This window comes from Clarias gariepinus, chromosome 1, assembly GCF_024256425.1.
Source record: "Clarias gariepinus isolate MV-2021 ecotype Netherlands chromosome 1, CGAR_prim_01v2, whole genome shotgun sequence".
Taxonomy (NCBI): Eukaryota; Metazoa; Chordata; class Actinopteri; order Siluriformes; family Clariidae; genus Clarias; species Clarias gariepinus.
Window position 1 is genome coordinate 34931669 of NC_071100.1, and position 26972 is coordinate 34958640.

Here is a 26972-nt window from a genome sequence, read left to right on the forward strand (position 1 = left end):
GATTTGATCAGAAGCCACAAAACTCCTAAAACCCAAAATTTAATTTTACACAGAAAATGTTCCACCCAACTGGAGCAATTTGACTCACAAGTAAAGGGATTAGCAATTAGCATTAAAACGAATAAAACAAACTAAAGGACTACTATAAAACAAACACATTAAAATTTCAACAAAAGATAATGCTACTGTTCACTCCATAATTATTGGCACCCCTCTTGAATATCTACCAGGAGAACTCTCCCCTGTAAGAACTATTTTAATGTCTGACCAGGTTGAGACACATCTAGAGACATGAAGGACATTTCTATGTACTGTAGATGCCCTATTCAGTTTTATTTACACACTGTTTCCTGCGTTAATACAGATGTACAGTACTGTGCAAAAGTATTGAGCCAGCCCTCATTTATTCATAAATAAAGAAATTACGCAGTGTAAATTAAAGAAATTGGAACAAATGTTTTACTATCACAAGCTGTAAAGTGGCAAAAGATAAAAAAAAAAGAAATTGGAAACAAATGATTGTTTATGCAACAATCTCATTCTCAAACTCTCAGCCCTCATTTATTCATAAATAAAGAAATTACGCAGTGTAAATTAAAGAAATTGGAACAAATGTTTTACTATCACAAGCTGTAAAGTGGCAAAAGATAAAAAAAAAAGAAATTGGAAACAAATGATTGTTTATGCAACAATCTCATTTCCCCTTTTGTCTGTTTCAACCACTCAGCATTCAGCATCAGCAGCATACTAATGGCCCAAAACTGTTGCACAGTACTTTGTTATGATACTTTTTTTAAAAAGTTATTTTAATGGCCAACTCTGAACTGTCTGCTATTCATTCGTTCTTTATCACAACTATCAGCACATGGCCATATTTTTAGTTGGTATACGTGTCCAATCTTCATTAAGCTTAACTGTTAAATGCCATACTAAATAACTGACATGTTAAAGGTCAGAAAAAAGCTCTGTCGTGTTAAAAGCTCCTTTATGTCCACAAAAATATTTGGATAAGTACGTGACAAATACAATCTAATCCTTAAGTAACACAACTTGCTTGCATTTATTTTGAATATTCTTTGCATGCATCATTAATGTTTATTGTTTTCTTTCTAAAAAAAAAAAAGGTAAGCTTCTTTCAGCACCTTACATGGATTTTTTTTTATCAATCTTTGTGGATAATGTTATTACCTACACTACTGTTTGCTCATTATCTTGAAGGATGCCAATAAATTTGGAGGAGGTGATTGTATTGGTTTTCCCAAACTATCTAATAGAAGTGTTTTTTTTTCCATACCAATGTTCATCAAAGGATCCATTTACAAGAAAACATAATTAGAGGATTTTGGTAGACTGGAATAAAGCATTAAAGAGGCACTTCACATACAACAACTACTATAGTAGTAAGCTATAGTATAGTTCATTAGTTTTAGAACATTATTAATAAAGACCATCTGTGAATTTGGTCTATTTTGGTCAATTTGAATCACAGGTTTAATATTGGAAAAAAATAAATAACAGCTTAATGATCTTTAAAAATGATTCAAATAACAGATTCCCATAGCATACCATCCACACACAATTTTAAATAATTTGGCAAAATATATATATAAAATTACCTCAATTCTCTGACATTCAAAAAGGCACAAATCATGTGATTAAAAAAAAAAGGAAGAGGCAAAATTGTGACTGAATGGAATGCATCTTTGTGCTGCCACCTGATCAGTATTCAAGTTGAGGATTCAGTGTTGCGGTACATGATGCTTGGCTAAGCGTTTGTGAGCAGAGTTAGTGTTGAGGTTGTCTTCAGCTCTTGCCAGAGGTCATGGCTCACCTCGAGAGCCATCAGCCACCCACCCTAATAATTCAGAGATAAAACCTCTCAGACTAAGCTGCACCCTGCCAATCACAGAGTCATGGAGTGTTACCCTGGAAACAAGAAACCCTTTAATTCAGTCGTACCCTGATGTTCCCTAACATCGTAAACACACACATTCGCGCATCCCGTTTACAAAGCTTTCAGTAGAAGGAAAAAAAAAACTAAAACAGACAAAAAAAAACCCCACACAATACCAAAATCAGAAGTCGACTGCAATAACACCATGAGACAAGAGCTTGGCCGTGGAATAAGAGGGATGGTATTAGTTGTGGTCAAGGTCTTAACTGAGCACAACCTGAAGAAAACTGCAGTTTTTGGTACCTTGGAAGTGTTAGGCCACAGTCAAGTGACATAGTGGACAAGTGGAGAAGAGAAAGGAGTGTAAAGTAGCAGGTTGACGTCATCAGCACCAGCCTCTGCTTTGCTACACGTGCGAGTGGGAGGAGGAACTCAAGTACAGTGGCCGTCTGCTTCGGAACGGCAGGAACCACAGGAGCTTCCAGCGCGTGCCAAACACCTCGGCCAACGACTGCTGCCACGACCGATGAGCACTGCTGCGAGCCAGGCATAAATGCACTTCATTACAGAGAAATATCTTCAACATCTTCCAAGACATCATCATCTAGTATTTCAACAAGAACTGATTCTTTATTACTTTGGCCTGAGATGATTTATTATTATTATTGTTATTATTGCATAACTTAGGGAAATTAAAATAAAAACACTTACATCCCCTCTGAGAGGTGAGACATTTTCTCTATAGTGGTTGTGTCCTAAAAACAAAAATGGAACATTTTATATTTATAACACACACGGTACACAATATATTAAACCCTTAAACATATCACAGAAGGCAGATATTGCAAATCATCGAATTTTTTATGACTAGATGCAAGTTAATGTAGCAGACCTTGTACTCATCGTTCCCACGCTACGAATGAAAGACTCTACAGCATGCACAGAGACAAAAGAGAGACAGTGAAGCTGTCAGCAGTGAGAAGCCCCTGGTGCCCTCTTCACCTTGCCAAGTTGGCAGGGCCAAGAGGGGCATCTGCATGTGGACAATACGCCGCATGCGTCAGCCTACTAAACTCACCCCCTGCACACCAGGTGAGGGGGCGAGACGACCCGAATAAGGGACAAAAAAGCGACACTGCAGCCGATTATGTAAATGAGGTGAGCCTAGCTCTACCACTGAGGGACCTATTTATGGAGGAGTGAAGTGTGACTGATGGCTAATCCAGAAAAAGAAAAAAAAAGAAAAAATTAATCACACTGATCCATGTGTATAAATAACCAAAAATTGTTAAGGCGCCACAAACATCAATGAAAATAAAAATTCATCCAACCTTAGAACATGATGCATACAGGCCCGGGTTATGTCCAGAGTCAAGGCCTAAGCGCTAACAAATATTAACCAGTGCTGACCCCTGCATGGGCCTGTGAGAAAATCTTATTAGGGATCAGTGGTCAAAAGTGTAATCACTGACACAAGCAACTGGCATATCATCTGCCCAGCCAAGTCTAATAATACCCCTTATTAGACTATGTTAGGGTCAGGGGGTGGAACATATTTGCGGTTGGCATGTAATGAGGAGTTCTATGTTATAGCGTGCCTCAGTAGAAAAACACTGACTATATTAGAAAATCCAAGTCCTAACCCATCTGCTGCCAAGAAGTGTACTCAAGGATATCCAGGGATGTAGGAAACTATTTGACGTGTTAATGTGATAATAAGGGTGTTAAACAGCTACTTGTCCTGGAGGCCCTGCTTGTATCTCATCAGGTTTCTTTCTCAAGCCATCTTGGCCACAGATATGTAGTGCTCTGTGAGGCATGTAATATGGAAGGTTAGAGGTGTGGCATTAGGAAAGCAAAATCTGTGCTGTTCCTGGGGGAGAAGTGACGACATACCAGTAATAATAATTATTTTAAAAAAAAAGCTCCATATTGAGGTCTTTTGGGAGTTCTGCTCCATGAAGCAAGCAGAGCTTTAGGCACAGCCTCTTCACTGCTTAATCGACCAGATCCTCTTTAATTGTAAAGCTATGATAAGGACGAACAGGAGCAAAAGCCCATTTTGAAAAGGATGCTTGGCATCACTTAAGCCACTTGATTACGTAAAGCAAGATTTTTTTTTATTATTTCTTCGAAAAGGTCAATGAGGAACTGTTAACATAAGTACAATTTAATTATCTTTTATTTTCTTAAACATTATATTTATACAATAAATCCATGCAAAAACACATGTATTTCGGGGTATTGATATACAGTGCTGTGCAAGTAATGAGCTTAATTTGTTCATATTTTGCTTCTGAAGAGCTTGATGTTCTTGTATTTTTAATGTAGTCTTTAGGGATCATTCTCCAGGCTCTGATTTTTAGTCCACTCCCATCCATGTACCAGAGGAATGTTTTTTAGGTTTTTAAGCCACACAATAAACCTATGAATCATTCAAGAATTTAAAAAAATAAAAAAATAAAAAACATACACCGGCCGTGATTAAAATACTGATGATGCTGAGTGATTGGAACTGACTAAAAGGAAAATGTAATTTAAAAATTACATTTTTAAATAATCAATTGGCACTTTCGGGGCTTTGCAGGCTGTCACAGTGAAACATGCGTTTCCATTTCTTTAAATGAACGTACACAACTTAATTTAATAAGAAGAAATGAGGGGCGTCTCAAGACATTTGCACAGCACTGCACAAGTCGTCCTGTTTACCTTGAAGTATTTCTGCATCGATGTCATAAAACGGAGGATTTCACCTCTCTCAAAATCGCTGGCACCAAAATATTCTTTACATTTGTAAATGTCGCATATAAAGAAACTGGCAAAATAAAAATGATAGAATGACAAGGTACAATAGTTCAAGTGTTCTTCGAGGACACAATAAACTAAGAAAAGAGAAACATTTCCGCCAGATTGAATTGGACATGACTAGGCAATGCAAAAGTAGATAAGGCAAGATAAAGAGTGTTCTTTGTCCAAGAACACGGCCTTTTTTTCTGAATTTGGCCAGGTCACACCCTAATCCTCTTTTCTCACATGAAGTTGTCAATCAAAGGATCAGAGTCCAATGTGATTAGCATACTGCCCCATCAGAGTGCTGAATGCATGTTCAGTCAACTGAGAAAGCTTAGATTTTTTTTATCCATGTTCTCCAAAGTTCTGTCGAAGCCAACTTCTAGTAATGTTGTGGGCAAGAATCTGAACACTGACAGCCAGAGTCATTAGGATGTGTACAAGTCTGGCAGCTACTGCCAGTGTAGCTGTGTGAGTGTGTGTGGGAAAGAGAAAGTGTGTGAGTGAGTGTGTGAGTGAGTGTGTGAGTGTAAGTAAGTGTGTGTGTGTGTGTGTGTGTGTGTGTGTGTGTGTGTGTGTGTGTGTGTGTGTGTGTGTGTGTGAGAGAGAGAGTGAGTGTGAGAGAGAGTGAGTGAGTGTGAGAGAGTGTGTGTGAGAGAGAGTGTGAGTGTAAGTGAGTGTATGTGTGTGTGTGTATGTGTGTGTATGTGTGAGAGAAAGAGAGAGAGAGTGTGAGTGAGTGTGTAAATGAGTGAGTGAGTGAGTGAGTGAGTGAGAGTGTGTAAGTAAGTGTGTGTGTGTGTGTGTGTGTGTCTGTGTGTATGTGAGAGAGAGAGAGAGAGAGAGTGTGTGTGTGTGAGTGAGTGTGAGAGAGTGTGTGTGATTGTATGTGAGTGTATGTGTGTGTATGTGTGAGAGAGAGAGAGAGAGAGAGAGAGAGAGAGAGAGAGAGAGTGAGTGAGTGTGAGTGTAAGTGAGTGAGTGAGTGAGTGTGTGCACGTGCACATGGTGCCCTGTGAAGGGTGTAATCCTGCTTCAGATCCAGCATGATCCCAACAGAATATGATGCCAGTCATTACTGTGTAAACGCATAAAGTATACAGTGAACAATTCTAAGGAAGTGTAAATGTAAAAAAAAAAAAAAGAGAGAGAGAGAGAGAGAGAGAAAGAGAGAAAAGAAAGGAGATCCAAGACTGACTCACAGAAAGGATTCCTATGATCTGTGAGTAGAAGAGACTGCTCATTCCTCCGAACATAAACAATCCCATGAAACAGGACACGCGCAAGAGCGCCAGCTCATGACGAACCGTAAATAACTCCTGGGAAACAAAGCAAAGACAATGTATTAGCATGAATAAAAAATATCACACGCATGCAACCGTTCCTAATTTCTGTTCCAACATGTCAATTCACACACATAGACTTAAACAAAAATGCCATTTCCACGGGGCTCATTAAAAGCGGCAGTTCTTCCCCAACAGTGATTCAATGCTTCGTGTTCATTTGTCTGGCTTGAGGCTCTCGGTGGCTGTATCAATCCAAACACACATCCCAATTCAGCCTGTTCCACACACACCACCAAAATAAAGCAGAGCTTTCCCAGAGATAACGCCTCTATCTCTCCCGCACAGGCTTTTCTCTATGTGTTAGTGTGTGTGTGTGCGCACACACACACCCCGCCTCACACTTCTCAGCTGGGTTCGTTTACCTACACACAATGTGGCAAAACAAAAACAGGAAATGAGATACAGGCCAGCAACCACTGCCAAGGAGATGGCTCAGTTGTTTCAGCTGTCATTGTGAATGCATCGATTAATCTGGGAGAGAATGAGTGAAATCTAAACGAATTATGTGTTAATCCAGAGTGACCACAGAGGACAGAAAGGGCATTGGGTCACTCCAGACACTTTGTTACATACTGTTTTTAAAGATGCTCTGGGATTTATATTAATGTCATGCTCAGGACTGTAGAACCTCACTTCTTCCATTTATAATGGACAACAATCTCTTTGAAACTGCAGCATTATTCTAATATTGAAAGAGAGTGACTTATCATGATGCCACAGCCATGCTTCTTGGGATTGGAGGGATGTCTCTCTTCCTGTCTGTATCCAATCGATTACAGCAACATTAGCTAACCTTGAGCACATATGAGCCCTTGCAATGCATAAGGGAGCAGACAGCAAAATGGTATAACAGGGGAGACCTAACTGATGGCTAGAAATTGAGAATAGTTTTATAAATTGCACTGGCATATTAGATTAAAAACTCATCAAATTATTGAGGGAGCATAAGTTTCCCACTTCTACCTGACACCGAAATCACAAGAGGGGGGTGCAGCTTTAACACTTGGCCAAGGAACCACATCTCCCAACCACTCTATTCCGAACAGCAGCTGACAAACGGCCTTGCATGCTAAGAGCCAAACAATATCGCATACACATCATAAACACATTAGATGATTTGGATGGTTATGGAATAAATATAAAGCGATATATCATATAATAAATATATAATTTTAATTACTTTTTTCACTAGGGCATAATTCTTCCTTAAACCACAAATAATTTATAGTACCAGTCTAAAGTTTGGAAACAGGTTTTTTTTCCGCCCTCTCTCTACATTCTAGAACAATAGTGGATTGTTTTTAAAACTATGAAATAACACATATGGGATTAGGTAAACAAATAACATCAACAATAACAGTTGTTAATTTTATTTTAAGACATGAAGGTCACCTGTTCTGAAACAGTTCTTGCAAGAACAGTATTATCAAGTGCATTTGCAAAACCCATCAAGGACCATAATGAAACTGGCTCTTGTAAAGACCTTGCCAGGGAGGCAAGAAGAAAACTTATCTCTGCTGCAAAGGAGAAGTTTAATTAAAGTTGCCAGGCTCAAAAATCACCAATAAATAGCACCTCAGATTAGAGCCGTTATGAAGGCTTTATAGAGCATAGGTAGCGGACACATCTCAATATTAACGAGAGATTATTCCATATTTTGTATGCCTTTGGCATTGTTTTTACAATGTAGAAAGAAATAAAAATCACGAAAGTCCATGGAATTAAAAGGTACATCCAAACATTTGACTGGTAGTATATATATATATATATATATATATATATATATATATATATATATATATATATATATATAACAAACAAACCTATTCATGAAATGGGTGTTAGACAGCTAATCTTTATAACAGATTGAACAAAAGTCAAAACTCACATGCCTAGTGATTTTTAACAAATATCTCTTTTTAAGAGTTTGCAGATTTGACCGTAGATAAGGCTAGAAGCAGTCATACCCTAAGCTAAGTAAACCCTTTTAAACTAAATGAAACATAACCTGTAAAGCACGACACACCGGTGTAGCCTGCTCATACCTTGTCCACTGAAACCAGGGGCTGAAAGTAGTAGTACTGGCAGAAGTCCAACACAAGAGTGTAGAGACTCAGGACCTGAGTGTAGAAGCACAGCTGAAGAAAGAGCCAGTGGTTATCTTCTCCAACACAGTTATTAATCCTGCAAATACAGACAAACACACAAAACATATAAGAAGCCAAGTACATAAACTTTTGAGTGGAAATTCTGAACAACTTTATTCTGATGAAGTGTGAGCTATACAGTAAGTATGAAAAAAAAATCTGGTAAGATTGATAGAGAGAAAAAAAGTAAAAAAAAAAAACTGTTCTGGATTGAGAAGCCAAGTCGAAGCTTAATTCAAATAGTTGTAAAAAGATATGGGCACTTTTTTCCGCCCTTCCTCTCTCTGGGCCATTACAGGCGATGACAGCAAGTCACGATTTGCTGAGTCCAGACAGACTGAGGCCTTCTTCAGTCATACTGTACCACTCCACTTTGGGCTAGCAGTCACACGCTCCCCTGGTCATCGGATATCTCCTTCCCTTCATTTTACCTTTCTATAGAAGCCTTATTAACTTTACACACGCACACACACAGGCAGAAACACAAGCCTGTATAAAACCTGGGGTCTTTTAAGGTAACGCACTCAGTCTGGGGCAAAGGGTCACATTCAGGAGACATACTTTTTTTTTAAACTATGTTAAGCCTTACATTGCCCTCAAGGTCATTAATGGTACAGATTCATTGTCACAGTAAAAGTCAGGCCATATTTTACCATTATTATAATACATGTATTAATTTAGGATGTCCAGTAATTAAATTTATTAGGTAGACATAAACTTCATGGTATACCCAAAATTGAGGTGTGGGGGGCTGTTTGAGTGGGGGCTATGACATTTAATATGCTTGGATGAGTCTTGTCTCTCCTGGTGATTTGTATGCTTTGTATAATGTTGATAGGTTTAATACTTAATTATCCAAGTACTGAAATATAGTCTCTAGGGCAATAATGCTACAAATACACTCCAGGGACACCAGGGGTGCATGAAGTGAGCCAGCAGGTTATTAATTTTTTTTAAATAAGGAGAGCAGCATGGTGGTTAGTGGTTAGCACTGTGCCCTTCACGTCCAGGGTCTGGGTTCGATTCCCGGCCAGGTTGATTCCCACCTCTGCGTGCATGGAGTTTGCACGTTCTCCCTGTGCTTGGTGGGCTTCATCCAAGTACTCCAAGGGTCTTCACCCACGGTTTAAAAAGATGCAAATTGGTGATCCCAAATTGCCCGTAGCGTGTGAATGAGTGTGTGTATGTGTGCCCTACTATGGTTTGTCACCCTGTACACCCCGCCTCATGCCTCCAGGATAGGATAGGCTCCAGGGCACCGCGCCCCTGTATACAGGATAAAGGGGTAAACATGATGAGTGAAAGTAAGGGAGTTAAATAAGGAATTCCTGGAATTCGTGTCACCAATGACCGTGAAGTCTATCTAGTTATTATTGAGTTGTTTGTCTGGTTGGCTAGTCATGTGGACTTAAAGAGTTTTTAATGTTAAAATTAAAGCACAATAATTCACCAAACAAATAGACCAATGAATAATGGCAAACTAAATGTAATGACACAATGAATCTAATAACCCCAAACTCTGTTGTTTAAATGAGTAATAAAAACATCATTGTGCTTGGCTATATAATTAGATTATGCTCATGTTAAGAAAAGTTTACAGAAAGTTTTAATAGTTAAAATAGGTAACATAAGGCAAAAATTTGAGCCTCTCCTTCAGCGCAATCCGTCACGGTGAATTCCGTTTTCTCACCTCTGTGATACTGAGAGATCATAATCTTAATAACAATAAATAAATTAAACTACATTTACAATAAATTTTTACTGTTAGTGAACATTAAGTGCAAGTTTATTTTTAGAAGTACTCAAACAATGTGTGCATCATCTCACAACCAATAAACAACAAAGACGTCTCTTCTCACCAGGGACAGTGGTGATCCATGCGGCGCACACAGTGTCCACAGCGGCTGCAGTGGTGCGACCTCTTTGGTCTCATGAGATTGCATTTATTGCACAACTCCCATTGTTCACGTTCTAGAATGAATTAAAAGAGAAATCTCACTATTTTTACCAACCAAGAGATTTATTAATAAAGATCATCTAGCAGAAACAAATGTTTATTCAATAGTAAGAATCCACAATACATAATCATTACACTTTATAAATATTTAATTATCGATATGAGGTGATAAAGCCATTTTAATTTTGATTATTTACTACTTCCATTTATAATTGATCAAGTTACTCCCTCTCTGTTATTTACTGCTCTGGCACATTTGACCCAATCCTACCTTATCTGGTCAGCTGCTTCATATGCTTTCAGGGTAATTGCTAATGCTATTACAACCAGAGGGCATGTGCGACTCTCACACACATTCACCTAAAGGCTTAACTACCTTTGCACTTTGCTGATAAGGTGATAGATCTGCTCTTTGATTCTATTACTGCCCTCATAAATCATCTCCCAAAACACATCACCATATATTTTCTTTTAATTATGTGAAGCTACTTTGAGACAATGACCACTGTTAAAAGCGCTATATAAATAAAATTGAATTGAATTGAATATTTGGAAATCCATAGAGCACAGTTAAGAGTAGTACATAAAAGTAAGATCATTAGCACATGTAAAGAACAGAATGTGTTAAATGTAAACATGATCTTTAGGTCATTACATTGGTCAATGTTATGGATGGTCAAGTCTTTATGTGCTAAAACCAGAACAACAGTGCCCTCTGCTGGTGTGCCTGTAAAACTTAATAAAAAAAATATATAGTAAAAGAAACTTCTATAAAACAAACTAGTTATGCTATGGTGCAATTACATTCAAAACAAACTGCACCAGTGTTCGTTTGGAATCGGACATTTCAGAGGTCCTCATCTGAGGTTCGGATGGCAGCCTTCATACTCATTTGAGTGAACAGCACTAACAAAACAACCGCACCAGAGTTTGGTTTAATCTAACTAAACAAAAGTATGAACACACCTTTAATGTCACAATAAGGATGTCATGATCATGTTAAGTGTATTATATGCATGTGTCAATGTAGTATATGTGTAACTGTAAAACTGTATTCTGTGTGATTAAGATTAAGTCACTTACAGCAGCATCTTGATGTGCTTGGAGTATTTTTGAAATAAATTATTTAACTATATAACCATCATGTTATGCAAATTCAATGGCAATAGATAGTTGTACAGGTGTAAGTTTTTTCCTTCGCTAAAACAAAACTATGCATTATGGAGATTATCAAAAAAGTATTTCAGTACTGTTTTGGGGTTTAAATGAACATGGTTTAAATGATTCATGTTTTACAACTTTAAACCTCATGTGTTTAACTGACAGCAAAGAAGGAGCTGTTTGTTCAGTAAAACACACATATCTAACCAGATTCTTTTGCTTGTGACAACACTCATTTAAGAAATTTTGTCAGCTAAACGACTTCCCCTTGCTGCCTTTTTAAACAAAAATTCTTTAAATTCCAATGCAGTGTCAGACTTCTGTTACCCAAAATTTTCACTTTTAGAGGGAAACACACTGTTTTATGGCTACTGCTATGGTGATTTTTAACTTTGCTAATACAATAAAGCTGCCAAATTCTAAAATCCGATTTATCACAAGGCATTAAGTTTCTTTAACAGCAAGGACCTAACAACAGTGCATTAATGCACACATTACAAGATGTTATTATTTCTATAGAAACAACTTGTCTTAAGTAACTTGTACTGTGTAAATTCTCCAAATATCTGAGGCAAAAAAATAAATAATTTAATTAATTAATTGAAGGCTTGCTATTAAACAAAGATAAAGTAACAATTAGGAAAGTAGTCTCAAAACTTTCAATAAGTTTTCTACCCCAGGACAAAAGAATTAGGATTTAGTTATTCAGTTACAAGTACCGTACATTATCTTAAAAACGGGGGGCGGGGAGGAATGACTGATTTAGTGTGGGGATGCAGGATTTGATTATATTTGATTTATTTTATTTTTTTTTAGTTGATGATTTCACTAAGCAAATGTTTGCCAATATTTCTCTCTCATCTTAAAAAAATATATAAATTTAATAAAATTATATATATAATTTAAATGATTAAAAAACCTGTAATAAATCTCAGCGTTTTGCCATTAAATAATTGCAAAGGTCCATATTGCGATTTAGATTTTTGATTAACTGTGCATTAGGACGAAAAAAAAAGCAGCGGTAAAAAGTAATAAAGTACATTTTCTTTATTAGTGTGCTTAAAACTGTACATTACTTAAATTGCTTTATCTATGTATACTCCAAGCGAGAAAGGGCGAAAAATTTACATACTTTTACCATGACTTTAAGGCTACAGTGAGCTAATGCAAGCCACTAATATAGATTCTCAAGTACAATTTAGGTACTTTTGTACTTTTACTCAAGTGGAAATTTAAATGGAGGACTTCTACTTTTACTTGAGTACTATTATACATAGTGTATTCCATCCTTAAATTAAATGCAGTCTAGTTCATCTATACCCTTAATGTAGGCAATACAGAAATTCTGTACCAGAAACTTTTCTTTTAGACATCCACAACTTTAAATGTAACGATAAATGTCTAAAAAGTGGGACAAATCAATCATTTATCTTTTTTTATTCTATAATTTACCTGTAAAATATATAATAGCATCATGACCTATCATGTTTACATCCTTACTTACTCTAATACAGAAATCCATTTTGCAGACCACCGTGTGCGAACACACCTACGCAAGCAAAAATGCAGGCCAACAAAGGTCTCGAAGTCATTGCTAAAGACGTTTGCTTCTTTTTTCTTTACAAAACAGTGAACTTAAATGGACACAAAGTAATTGCATGTATGTAGAGAATAATTTTTATAAATTTAATTGGGATATCTAAATTGGGTTCTACAAACCAAGTTAAAAATAATTGCAGAGTCCCTTGCAGCAGCACCACAAGTTGTTTTTGTGCTTCAGCTAACTAAGAGCAAATTCAAATTACCTGCTAAGGGGATTTTGGGGTCTTGAGCGAGTCGTCCCGGGTCTGCAGTGGAAGCCCTTAACAATGCAGACACACACAAGAGTGACGCTAGGTAGTAACCTTGGAATAAACAGACAGAGTGAAAAATTACTTTTGACAGTTAAGTAGCTTGTAACAATAAAAGCAAATGCACCAACATATTGTTAACCTCAAAAATAATCTTTAGGAAGTCCCTTTTATGCACAGGGTATTGTTTCTTTAAACACCCCTGTTTGAACTCATCAGCTAATTACAGTACCAAGCCTTTGACAGGGTATACTGATGTGGAGAAGACCAGGATAAACATCTTTGCCATTGTGACACCCTGCAGGAAAATCACACGTGTGCGCCAAGACCGTGTAGGGTGCAGGCTTTTCAAAGTGTTTAAAAAAAATCACCAGCCTGAAAAACCAGTCTGATAACATCTACTATATTTCTCAATCTGTCACTTGGTGTGACTGGACAAACCGCTTTACAAAGTGTATGAGCCCTGACATGCTGAAATGTACCTCATTGTGCCAATTTGAAAGTGTTTTTGAACAGTTCTGCAGCGAAGATGTTTAAATGCTGAACACAAAAAAAATGTGTGTAGAAAGTACTCCTGCACAATTAACTGCATAAAAATAAAATCTAAATCGCGATCTCGACCTGCGCGGTTATTTAATCGCAAAAGGCTGCAATTTATTACATGTAATAACACAAAATTTAAGAATTTATGTTGAGTTTATCAATCATTTATCAAAAAAATAATATACATGATAAATACATGTTGGCAAACATCCTCTTAACGAGAGATTTTGTGCCATTACTTGCTGTTACTCACTCACTTATACCGCTTTATTCTGTATTAGGGGTCGCAGGGGCACGAGGCAGGGGTACACCCTCAAATTCAAATTTCAAATTAAAATTTTTATTTGTCACATACACAGTCATACACAGTACGATATGCAATGAAATGCTTAGGCAACTGCTCATGACCTAAAATAAAGACCAATATGAGAATTAAAATATAGGGTACATAAAACTAAGAAATAATAAAATAAAATATAAAACTAAAGTTAAAAAAAAATAAAAAATAAATAAAATAAAATAAAATAAATAAATAACTGTACAGCAAAAATACACAATATAAAAAAAATATGTGAAGAATGTATAATGAAATATAAAACGTAAGAGCAGCTGAACGGGCAGGTATATTTATGTAATTATTGTATGGAATGGTAGTTGTAATGGTAATGTAATGTCCACTGTTTGAGCAATTCACATATTTAAAGTGACTAGTGCCGTGCAAAAAATGCTTAAAAAGTGATTAATGTAAAGTGACTTGTGACCACCAGGTGTAGTTGTGCAGTGGCCACTAGTGTAAACCCTGGACAGAGGGCCAATCCATCGCAGGGCACACACACATACACACACTCATTCACACACTACGGGCAATGAAAAAAACTTTTGGAAATGCCAATTAGCCTAACCTGCATATCCACTGTGGGAGGAAACCGTAGTACCCGGAGAAAACCCACCAAGCACGTGCAAACTTCATGCACACAGAGACGGTAATCGAGCCTGGCCGGGAACCGAACCCGGATCCTGGAGGTGCAAGGCGACAATGCTATTTTAATAGTAAAATATCGCAGTTTAAATAATATGTGTCTAAATAATCATGACATGATTTTTGTATCATTAAATTCGTGCAGCACTAGTAGAAAGAAAAAAACACTTAGCAAAGAGAGGTGGGGAGAAATTTTGTAATGTCTCAAAGCTCTTACTTATAAGATACTCACATTGAATACAGATCAGCTGACATATTGACAGCAATCTGGATTTGAGTGACAGTGACTCAGGTTTAATGGTTTCCCCAGAATTTTAGTGTAAGTTAGCTTTATCTTGCAGTTTTTAAATTACTTCTCATGCTGCCAGAACCACACATTGGCATTCTGTAATATTCCCAAGCCATTTAAAAGAGAATTAAATAAAATTATTAATGAGATAACTTTGTTACACTCCTTACTAATCTTTGCTTGATGCAGAGCTATAAATTGACTCTTCTGTTTTTGCCCAACCAGATGATTGGTTGATCAACTGTTTTTGAGTTGTTTCAGTGCAAATAAGCTAACGAAAGCTGTAGAATGGATTCCAGAGTCAGTTTGTTATCTTTCAACATGATAAACAAAACAAGTGTTAATTCTAGTAAAGCCGTACAATGTTTAGCAACAAAACATGATTAGCCATAAAGAAAAATATATTCTCGACAGTTGAAGACCGCATGATGGTAAATTTAAAGTAAAGTCCTTATGCAGAAGAATACCTCCGCATGAGCTCATAGATGTCTGATACAGGACAAAAGAAAGAGCCGTGCAGACATTAAACCAGTCGAATATTTGAAGGTAATTTAAACAGTGATAAATGATGATGCACCAATATGATGAGGAAATATAGGAACGGCTTAGAATAACACCATTTTCAAGAAACATGGCAACAAGAGGATGCATGGCAGCCAGTGCCACTGACTCACTTCTCTTTATTGATGACATAACTACCAACTGCAGTCGATGGATGAAGTCTGAAGTGAACTAAATCATCATGGCAACTAAAAAGTGGTGGCAAAAAAAAAAAGCTTAAAACTAATAGTGATTAAATATAAGTGTAAAATACAGCAGTTCATAGCACAGCAGGTGGTCACATCTTTAAATCACAAATAGCAGACAGTACATGTTCAAGACTATGGTATGCACGTACAGTCCCATCAAAAAGTATTGGAACACCAAGGGCAATTTTTTTCTTGTTTTTGCTCTATGTCAGACATTCAGGTTTGAGTTCAAAGACGAATGAGATAATATAATCATAACGTGAGCTTTAATTTTCTGATTTCTGATAGATGTGTCAAACAGCTTGGCATAAAAAAACATGGCAACATTTGTTTGCCCTCAACTATTTTAAGTTACCAAAAGTATTGGAACACACAGCAGCTCAGTCTTTCTTAAATAGTCTTTTGTTATTCCCTAATCCGAGGTACAGCAAATGTTTAAATACATATGCTGAATGTATACTCTTGGTTTAAACCGTAAATTTTAGCTGTGAAGACTGCATTTGTTGTTAAAATGTCAAAGCAACAAAGAAAAGAGAGCTGTCTACAGGAGAAAAGTAAGCCATTAAAAAAAAAAGAGCAAATCAATCAGAGACTTGTTATAGAAGCACAGACATAAACATCGGCAGGAAAGAAAGTTAAAATTCTGATCATCAACATGTGTTTTAGCTCAAACCCAAATGTATTTAGTGAATCTTTCTCCAATTGTCCAGTTTCTTCCAGACAACAATATTGGATTACATAACATCATGAGCAGGTGTTTTTTTTTTGTAATTTTAAGGCACATTTATCATTGCGACTTACAGACAACTAATGCTCCAGGTATGTGTCCTTCAGCATAGTGTGGCAGCAGCACGAGCTTGGGAATGAGGATGGTGTTGTAGATCCAGATGAACAGCACTGCGCTGAGGCAGAACCAGCCCATGGGGTCCACCACAAAGTGCAATCGCAGCTTCATCCTTTTTCATAACACAACAGGCACAAGGATGTGATGAGAGACTTCTGCTCCCTGAAAGGGGCTTGACTTCAGCTCAATAGTGCATACACTATGGTACAATATGAAAGCAACATTAATATTAATTTACTGAACAGCAGAAATGAAGAGGTGGTTTGCAGTTCCCAAATAGTTAAAGAGAAAGAGCTGTTCACTGCAAAGAAACAGAACCTGAACGTCATTTCAAGTCTATTTGCTTCTGCTGAAATGAACTTTAAAATGATTGTTCTCTAAATGACATGTAATACATGTTTTATCTTTACGCATTAAGGACAAGAACAAACAAAGAATTCAAGAGTCAAACTATTTGAGGTGATTAAACACATGTTGCAACATATGGATATATAGTAAGACTCTGCTAAGCTATGTAGGATCTCCGTCTATCCAATCATATACAAGAAAGATTGGGCAAGTCTGGGTCAACATCGGTGGCAACAGGACCTGGGTAATAAACTGTAGGTTTACGTAAATTATTAGCCTCTAACGTACCTCTTCGTTTGTGTTAATGTGAAGACAGAAGCAGCAGATCAACTGTTCCATCCATAGGGAACTAAATGGGAGGAAAGCATATTAAACATGTCACATTGATCCCTCATTTCCTTTTTTTTTTTAACTGAACCTACAAGACCGCCTTGTCCAACATGCAAGTTTTAGCCTTATGAGCCTTACCCTGAAGAATGATCTTTCCTACATAAGCAGGCTAATATACATTATTATTATTATTATTATTATTATTATTATTAATACGTAAGCAGAAAGATGCACAATTACATATTAAAATCTGTGCTACATAGTAACATAAGTATTGCATTACACAAACCAGTTAACACCATGATTTTTATACGCATAATTTGCAGTGAACAATACGTTTGTATCTAGCATAGGTCTGTGTAATATAATGTTTAAAATAAGAGAAAGGCTTAACGCTTACGCTGAGGTTTTTCCTGTTTGGAAAAAGAGCCCGTCTTAAATAGCTCGTGCGTGATAAATATCACTTTTTCAACCACACACGTTTTTTTTGCCACGCCTAACAAGAGGTAACATGTCACACCAAATATTCCACCAGTGAAAGACTGTTCTCTCCCGCGCGCGCTCGCTCGCTCTTTCGACTCCTTAACAACACTTCCGGTAGCAGGTTTAGCTAGCTCGCGTGAGGCTTTGATAAGCTAATACAGTATCTATGATTGTGAATTAAATACAATATTAAACATCTACATAAAGCAGGGTGGGAATAAACGTCTAGAAATAAGATACGGACTTAGAAGAGAAATGCAGTATACAATGCGTTTAAAGCTTTATCCGTGTATAACACAGGGAAACAATACTCACCAGTTGACAGGTTCACTCTCGATAAAAAAGCCAGGGCAGTGTTCTCTGTATTTTTTTTAGACTGTGATTCTACGGTGGCCGCGAAGTCCCCGAAAAGTCATGTTAAAGATGCGTTTCTCACATTTTTCACCTCAGAGAGTCACAATACGCGTATAACCATTTTAATGTCTCAATTTATAAACCGTGGTTTAAATATTTATATAACTGGAATGTTTTTTTTAATATATGTATTTTTTATAAAAATTTCCAAATACTTTCAAAAAGTGTACTTATTCACTTGATTTAGACATCAGTATAATATTTGAGGAGGAACCAGGGGTGAAAAGAAAGAGATGTGAAAAAACAGGAACAGGGATTTTTTTTTCTTGTACAAAACAGCAACATGCAATTTAAAACAACATAACCAGGGAGGATAAAAAGGACAGTAAATAACAAATATCAAAATATTTTTTTAATAATCAATTAATTGATTATTTAAAAAAATATTTTGATATTTGTTATTTATACACATCAGGATATCTGTTATTTACTGCTCATTTTGTCCTCCCTGGCTATGTTATTTTTGACTGCAAAAAAAAAAAAAAAGGTTCCTGGTTCTTCGCATCTCTTTCTTTTGGCCCTCAAAAAAATTATAGACACCGAAAAATGTGTGCCTCTCTTCTGACGGTCACACAACTGCCGACATCTTTAGAGGAAACATAATGTATTGTATGAGAGCACCAGAAATAGAAACAAAAAATCTATCAAATAAATGTACAAATCTAACAGCTTTGGAGCTTTTTTGCTTTTTTAAGTATAATACTTTTAAAGAATCTTAAATGTGTCATTTTTGAAAACAAGACCGAGGGATATACAGTACTATTATAAAATTAACATTCATGAATACAAAAAAACTGTTTAGTTAATTATAAATATTACATTTATTATACAATATTTATCCTCTTCCTTCTTGTACTCAAAGAACCCAAAAATAATGTCTTTAAAAGAAAAAAAAATAAACAGAAAACAAACTTTGAATAAAAACAAGAATATCTGATTTTTCTGTACACTGACAGGTCCAAAACAAATGCACAATGGTTTTAGGAGCAAAGCTAAAAAAGACCAGCTACACCAGAGCAGCTGATGGTAATGTCTTTTTTAAATCTCAAAGAAGGACAAATTTAACTGGATAACATTTATACAATAATTTAAATGATATTTTCCGCATCTTGTTAGTTAGAATATATTTATCAGGTAAAGTTCAAACTTTGTTCCAAGAAATATTGTTGACAAAACCATACCAGTATGACATCACATGAGGTACAGTCACAAAGATCTGTTGAAAAAGTGCTCTGATTCTTTTACTGTTGTGATGAACAGCTGAAAAACATATTCTGATAGATTCTGTAGCGAAGAGACTTAAATAATCAAAGTAGAGTCCACACAGGACAACATTGTTGTGATTGTGCCATTTTTATGCACTTCGAATAAATTTGCATATATTAAACTTAAGCAGTACTTCAGGTTCCATGCAGTGCCACAAGCCATCCATGTTTTGAAACAAAAATGTTAATAGCATATGTTTGCATCATTTTTATTTCATAGCTTAACAATCCCCAAAAAGTATCCTATATGTGTTATTTCATGCCTATGAGCATGTGAGCGTGTGTGTGTGTGTGTGTGTGTGTGTGTGTGTGTGTGTGATTGTTGTGTCCTGTGATGCATTGGGTCTTCGTTCTGGGTGTACCCCAACTCGTTCCCTAAGTCTCCTGGGATAGGATTCAAGCCCCCACAAATGTGTATACAGGTTAGAGCAGTATAGACAGTAAGTAAGTGAGTGAGTATTTAATGCATACATCGGAAAAAGTTCTGTAAAATAAGCTAAATACTGAATGAGCGTCTACTAAATATGCTGCTAATTATAAGTGATTTATTTTGTCCTGCACTATCAAAAGAAAGGGATTTTTAAAACAAGTGATTTCTATTTCCCTGTACAATCAATAGAAAATAAGTGATGGAGGATTTGGTATTATAAGAATGAATGTTTCTCCTACTCATTTCCCTGTGGGCAAACCATTTCTCAGGTGGTTATGAATTTTCATTATGGCTTAGTGAATTTGCGTTTCCCACTGCAGCATTCATAAATTAAGCAGTTATGAATGTTACTATATACAAAACGCCTAGCCACCTCCCACTACGTGAGAGTACCAGGGAAATTGTCAGGGAAATGGCAGTTATTTGCATTTATGGCATTATCCAGAACAACTTCTCTTCTCATTACAAATATAAGCAGTTGAGGATTAAAGGCCATGTTCATGGGCCCAACAGTGTCATGCCACAGCTTAGTGGCAGTGGGGTTTGAACTTGGGACCTTCTGATGAGTAGTCCAACACTGTAACCACTGAGATCCTCCAGCCACTATTAAGAGAGCATTCCCATGAGGAAGAACACAGCTTTGCTCTGGCAGGCTCTGGTGTCATTGTAAGAACACAGGTTTTGACACAGTGCTGTCGCATTCAATTCTGCAACAAAAGAGAATTCAAAGTTTGTTTCCTTTTTCTGCCCTGTGACCTGTACAAATGAACAGATCACACAATGAGCAGTAATGTCTTAGACTAAATGGTTTAATGAAGACCATAAGTTCAGATCTCACCATCACTAAACCTCTAGTTTTTATGCACATTATCCTCATAACTGCGTTTGTTTCCTCCAGATTATCTGGTTTCCTTCTATCTTCCAAAACCGAAAATTGCCTCTAGGTGTAAATGAGTATGAATGTGTGTCTGTAAACAGTGGACACAATGACCCTAATGGAGAAGGCGGTCACAAAAAAAATAGATTTCTTAAAAAGAGTCTATAGCAGGGCTGTTTAAATATTTCCAGCACAGTCTGGAAACTTATTTTCTGCTCAAACTCAGCTGATTCAACTAAGTTTCCAGGTTTAGTGAGGTGTTTAAGTGTTTGTTAAATTAAAAACTGCGCCAGTGTTCTGGTGTTCTGGCAAATTATGCTGCCTTGTCAAAAAATGCTACTGTGGCATGAGAGTCTATCAATTCATGCTACCCTGTTAAAAAATGCTAAATCCTATAGGGTTAAAAGTACTATACCAGTAAGTGGAGCATGTTTGATAGATTATTGGAACATATACACTACATGGACAAGTACAATATTTGTCCAAATCTGTTCATTATTGAATTCAGGTGTTTCAATCAGGTCCCTTATCACCAGTAAAAGGCAATCTTAATGCTTCAGCATACCAAGACTTATTGGACAACGCTATGCTTCCAACCGTTGTGGCAACAGTCTGGGAAGGCCCTTTTCTATTCGAACATGACTGTGCCCAAGTGCACAAAGCAAGGACTAAAAAGACATGGTTTGATGAGTTTGATGTGGAAGAACTTGACTGGCCCTAAGACAGAGCCCTGACCACCTTTGGAATGAAATGGAACTGGAGATTGTGAGCCAGGCCTTCTCGTCCAACATACGTGCCTGACCTCACGAATGTTTTACAGCACCTGAAAGCAAAATATTGTGATATTGCAGTATGTGTATTTGGATACAATGTCATTGCAGGTTTGGCCCAATACATATAGTGTACATATTGTAAAATTTAAGGTAGCATATTCTGATGGACAAATGTCTCTATCAAATAATGCTTTTAGGACATAATCAATAAAAATGAAGGAAACCGTTTCCAAGCTTGTCGGTATTTGCACAGTAAAAAACAACAACAACAACAACAACAACAACCCTGGAGTGCATTTAAACAGTCCTGGGTGCCTTTTATTGCTTTAACGCATGGTGGACTTTTATTTTGAAACGCATCTCCGCGCTAGGCCAGTGTGTGACTGACTTCACACTATGTACACTGATGGGACAAGCGATGTCTAGCTGTTCATGACTTTTCATCCCGGAACGAGGCGTCAGTGGCGGAGCTGTGATCGAGGCATCAGTGTGTCGGACGCACTCGCGTGTGTTGCTCGAGCTGAAGATGCAGACGCGTCGCTCCTCGTCGGCGCTGGCCGTGAGCGGCGAGGTGTCGCTTTCTTTCCAGGACGAGCTCGCTGCGACCATCCACCGAGCCTTCGAGGTGGCGGTGGAGATCGCGGTGGTGGAGGTCAGTAAGTTGGTGAGCCAGGCGCTGGGTGATGTGCGCGATCAGATGCAGGAGACGCTGAGGGAGAACACCTTCCTCAAGACGCGGCTGCAGTCCGCCGAGCGCGAGCTGGACACCGTGCGGAAAGCCAGGAATGATCACGAGGATAAGGATGAGGATGAGGATGATGAGGATGAGTTCTCTCAGCGACACGAAAGCCAGACCAAGTGTGAGAACCGGACCGCGGTGAGAGCAGACACACCGACGCCTCAGGAGAGCGACAAGATGAGCCGGTATGACGGCGGATCCGAGAGACAGGACGAGTCCTTCTGTGAGATCCGCGAGGATGGAAGCGTTCGGTCACGTGACTTGGGCTCAGCATCCTTATCAGTGCAGTGCCGTGATCAGAAGCCAGGTAATCAATCAATTAACCAATTAACTAACCAATCAGTTAGCCCAAAGGCATCAAGGTATGACCACGTGGATACCACAGGGTGTTAGTTTCAACCCTAGTACAAGGTCTTCATTTATTCATTAGTTTTTCCACATGCTTATCCTCGTATTCCAGGGGCCCTGAATTAAAATGCAATAAGTTCTGTTTAATAAATTTTTCTTTGGCCTGAGATCTGAATTATAGACGCAACCATTGTGAGTCTGTAAAAACAAGCAATTAAACATTTCCATATAATATTTGTCAGTAATTGTCAATAACTACAATAAACATGTGAACTTTAATGGCCTTGTATATTTCCTTGTATTTGTATGCAATACAAACAACTCCCTTTAAATTCAATTTTCATTTGCACACTGCTGGACATTAAATTAATGTGAAAAGACTCTGGTTGCTCTTTCACATCGGGCTCTCAAGTTTGGGTTTCATTACACGCCTTCACCTCAGACTGCTGCGAATGTGATGACTTAAATGAGCAGTGTGTCTCACATAGTGGCTCTTCATGTTGCTTTTTTTTTAGCGCCACGGTTTCAGAACATACTGGCTTTAAACTTCCCACAGGAAAAATGAACATATATTGATCTGTCCATTCATCTTTGAAGGTTCAGTTTTCATAGTCTACTGTACTTTCCTTTCCTTGGAGTAAGCCATGCTGGGTCGCGGTTTTGTTTGTGTCTTCACGTCTGTTTCTCTCTACATGGTAAACTCCTGTTGATCGGCTCTGTTGCGTGACGCTCATAGCTGTGCCTACCTCAATGGAAAAAGCACTAGATTACTGGTATATTAATTATTCCTATTATCCAGAAAAGCATCAGGGTCCAGATAGAACTGTTACTCAGTCTACCATTTAGTGATGCCCGCTGTAGAGCGTCTATTCTCAGAAATACCCCGGACAAGATGCAATTTAAAAATGCCAGTCAGCCTAAAACAACCCTGGATATGCAAAGCAACTATGGGACCTGCTGATCCACCAATTAGTCCAAACACCCCCCTCCTCCTCCCCAGGAAAGGCCTTGTAGATGTAGATTTAATTTATTATGTAGGCATTTATTTTACAGCAAGATTTTACATAAGATTTGCCTTTAGTTTTCAGTCTTCTGTGAGAAACCATGTTTTCTGTTTTTAAAAGTGTTACCATTTAAGGTCTGACCTTGTAAACAGTCTATAGTACCAGTCCGAAGTTTGACTTGACTTGAAAGACCATGGTATCGTATCAAATTTAAAATTCTTCTCCTTGTTTTTAAATCTATAAATGGCTTAGCTCCCACTTATCTCTTCAATCTGCTTGCCCTCTACATTCCGACTCGTTCACTACGTTCCTCTGATTCAGGCTTTTTTGCTGTCCCTCGGTACCGCCTCTCTTTAATAGGCGGCAGATCATTTAGTGTTATTGCACCTAAACTTTGGAACTCTCTACTCTCTAGTATTTAAATCTTTACTCAAAACTCACTTGTTTTCCGAATGTTACACCTGAATCCACCTGTCATCTGCATGCCTGTCCTTTTTTTTTGTCTGTTTGTTGACTTAATTTCTACTTCAGTTCTTCAATGTCTGTTTGTATTATCTTTTTTTTGTTTTCACTCGTTGTAAAGTGTCTTTGAGCTCTGGAAAGGCGCTATATAAATAAAAATTATTATTATTATTATTATTATTATTATTATTCATGGTGAGTCCTAACATTAGACTGATACTGTATGTTTGTCATGTTATAATGTACAGTATATGGAGTGTTTGTTTTGCTGTAATGGGTTCAATAATCAAGCCCACTTTTGTTTTGCCTTTACAGTCCCACCACATGAATCTCTTATTCCAGAAAATCAACAGATGGCACAGCACGGCCAAGATATACACGGTGACCACAATCCACAATCTGCTGAACAGCCAGTCTGCAAGAAAGAGGAGAACCTCGAACCACAGCTGGGTCATTGTTCAGGAGAAGATGAAGGGGAGGATGAGAACAATCTGGACGAAGACGATGACATTGGGCCAAGCTGCAGCTTTAGCTCAGAACATGATGAAGAGTTTGAGCCAGACAGACTTTCTCTGGTTCAGTCTAAACTGTTGGCGGACTGGAGGCCTGATCCTGAGGCGCCAGAGAGTGACCAAAATGAGAATGCCGGACCCAGCTGTAGTCTTGGTAAATGCTTGTTGTCTGGCTTTGGTGTTCTTGAATCATTTAGGGAATCGTTTCAGTTTAGTTTTTGTGTGTATAGTGTTTTTAGGAATTAAAATTCTTTCAGCATAACAAAATGTATATGTGGGGTTTTCCGGTCTCAGGTTATCTCGCACTACTTTGGTTTGGTGTGCTGCATTAAAAGTGCAAAGTTATCATAACGCTATTTTTCATAACAAAAACATGTTTTTTTGTTTTTATATTGAAAATATACGTTTATCAATGATCTTATGATTATAGACACCGTAAAAGAGTACTGTCAGGAAGCTTTAATTGAAAAAAAGAAAAGAAAAAAAAACCTCACAACTTTGCTGTTACTACCAGTCATCAGAGCAGCTTTATCAGTTTTATTCAAGAGTGGAAAATCCCATCTATTATTATGCTGTGTGCATTCACACCTGTGACATCACAAGATTGCCATGATACAGGGGGCTAGATGTGTGAATTATTGCAAAACCTGCAAGCTAAATGTGTCAGTAAGACTTTGCATAGAGGTGAGAGGTGTTAATGCAGATCTTGTTCAGAGATGATTCAGAGCCAAACCATAGGGTGCTGGTGGTCAGGGGAGGCAAGTTTGCTAAAGTCCTTCTCTAAAAATGAAACCTATGCACTGGCAGAGTGGTTTTCTCAGCAGCATCTCTTCAGTAAGGTGGACACCACTAGGTTTTACTAAGTTATGTAAAACTTGATTTATGTGTCTTCTGTGTCAACTAGATATGGAGTACAGATCCCTAGCATGGACATATGTGAGTCTTTACTTGTGTGCTGGTGTTTCAGTATTGTCCTGCGATTACACTGCTGAACTACTTGTTGGTGGTGGGGTTTCTATACCACTGTGTTGAGCCTCTTTGCCACTCTCTGTTGAGGTTGTAGTTTTTTGGTGTCCTACAAACAATGGCAAATGAAACAGGGTATGTGGTTGTTGGAGTTGGAGCGAACAGATGTGGAACAACAGTTCCTTTTACTAAAATTAGTGCAATGCAGAAACGAGAGAAGACGTCAGAGAAGATAGTCAATATGACGCTCAACTCAATTTAAAAATGGAGGTGTAGCAGAAGAGACCCGGAAATGCAATGCTAACAGGTGGACCAGTCACGGTTGTTGCAGTCCTTGTCGTCACAGTGTGTGTCTGGGGAGTTGCACATCAGGCTACAACGTAGGGTCACGAGGCTATGGGAGACCTATGGCATAACTTGGTTTGGAACAGAAGCATAAATCAGGCTTTCTCAAATTCTCTCATTATACTTAACGAATTTTTATATATGACATGATGTGATACCATATATGAACTGAAATCATGTTTTGTTTTGTTTTTTAGATGTTCCAGACATGATCTCTGCCCCTGTTGGTGGTAATCCAGGCTTTTCAGTCTCCTTCGATTCTCTATACCAATCAGTAGCCAGAACTCATCTTGTCCATCCGGCTCCTCCAAACGACGATGTCCAGATGAGGGCGAACATCCCGACCAGGATTCACCAGTGTAAAATCTGCGGCCATTCGTTTAGCCGGGCGAGCGATCTGCGCAGACATCATAGTCATCGGCACAGAGTGAGGGCAGCTAGCCCGGCTAAAGCAGGAAATGCAGGGAGACCAGTCAAACAGCAGTTGTTTCCTCCAGGTTGTAGCCCATATCACTGCAGCGAATGTGGCCGGGACTTTAACCGCATGGAGAACTTAAAGACGCATTTGCGCATACACACCGGAGAACGTCCGTACTCATGTTCTGTATGCGGGGTACGGTTTCGCCACTCAGGGGCACTCACACGGCATTTCCGTATCCACACAGGTGAAAAGCCGTACGTGTGCGGGCAGTGTGGGAAACGTTTCCGGAACTGCGGCGGCCTCCGCTTCCACCAGAAATCTCACACCACAGAAAGACACATGGTTCTGAATTGTGTTTAAATTATTTTTATTTTTTTGGGGGGTTATTTTAAATTCTTGTGATTTAGAGCTGGCCAGTATGACCTCAAATCAGGATCTCGATGATTAAAACCACCTTCATGACCATATGTCAACATAATACTTTTTTTTTAAAGCTTTTTTTAGGGAAGTGTCCTCAGACTAAAGATTTGCTGAACCATGTTTAAGTATTGAGAATTGCGAGCGCTGTTTGTAGAAAGTTAAGTAGAATATTTGTTCCATTGTAACTGTCGTGTGTAATGGCATCTGTGTGAGTCTTTCCATATTGAAAGGTGTTAACAATTGTGTGTTTTAGAGACAGCTGTTTTGGAAAGTCACATGAGTGCAC

The 26972-nt window shown here is 37.9% G+C and overlaps 2 protein-coding genes across 4 annotated transcripts; one reads left to right on the plus strand and one right to left on the minus strand.

The window, feature by feature from the left end:
* Positions 1-2046: 2046 nt before the first annotated feature.
* On the minus strand, positions 2047-17759 carry zdhhc21 (zinc finger DHHC-type palmitoyltransferase 21). Of its 3 annotated transcripts, none has more exons than XM_053510630.1 (9): positions 17628-17759; positions 17186-17246; positions 16507-16748; positions 13101-13199; positions 10037-10148; positions 8076-8214; positions 5887-6003; positions 2606-2649; positions 2047-2427 (listed from the first exon to the last, which is right to left on the minus strand). In XM_053510630.1, exons 3-9 carry the CDS (start codon positions 16658-16660, stop codon positions 2301-2303), a joined length of 792 nt encoding a protein of 263 aa, XP_053366605.1. In that variant the 5' UTR covers positions 16661-16748; positions 17186-17246; positions 17628-17759; the 3' UTR covers positions 2047-2300. The 3 variants fall into 3 exon arrangements, with proteins under 3 accessions (XP_053366605.1, XP_053366604.1, XP_053366603.1); XM_053510629.1 differs by having other exon boundaries at positions 2047-2430; positions 16507-16711; positions 17628-17758; XM_053510628.1 differs by having other exon boundaries at positions 2047-2430; positions 17628-17757.
* Positions 17760-21775: 4016 nt separating this feature from the next.
* Positions 21776-26879, plus strand: LOC128542915 (zinc finger protein 70-like). The gene is made up of 3 exons (XM_053513135.1): positions 21776-22515; positions 24338-24688; positions 26043-26879. Exons 1-3 carry the CDS (start codon positions 21996-21998, stop codon positions 26624-26626), a joined length of 1455 nt encoding a protein of 484 aa, XP_053369110.1. The 5' UTR covers positions 21776-21995; the 3' UTR covers positions 26627-26879.
* The last annotated feature ends 93 nt before the right edge of the window (positions 26880-26972 follow it).

What these genes read in the sequence shown, in the direction of transcription:
- zdhhc21 (XM_053510629.1), bottom strand. Translation starts at nt 16,660, where the DNA reads ATGAAGCTGCGATTGCACTTTGTGGTGGACCCCATGGGCTGGTTCTGC. An exon ending in CCCTGGTTTCAGTGGACAAG is followed by an intron (nt 6,004 to 8,075) that starts GTATGAGCAGGC and finishes TTTGTTTCCCAG; the next exon opens with GAGTTATTTACGGTTCGTCA. An exon ending in TCTCACCTCTCAGAGGGGAT is followed by an intron (nt 2,431 to 2,605) that starts GTAAGTGTTTTT and finishes CCTGGCTCGCAG; the next exon opens with CAGTGCTCATCGGTCGTGGC.
- LOC128542915 (XM_053513135.1), top strand. Translation starts at nt 21,996, where the DNA reads ATGCAGACGCGTCGCTCCTCGTCGGCGCTGGCCGTGAGCGGCGAGGTG. An exon ending in GTGCCGTGATCAGAAGCCAG is followed by an intron (nt 22,516 to 24,337) that starts GTAATCAATCAA and finishes TTGCCTTTACAG; the next exon opens with TCCCACCACATGAATCTCTT. An exon ending in CGGACCCAGCTGTAGTCTTG is followed by an intron (nt 24,689 to 26,042) that starts GTAAATGCTTGT and finishes TTTGTTTTTTAG; the next exon opens with ATGTTCCAGACATGATCTCT.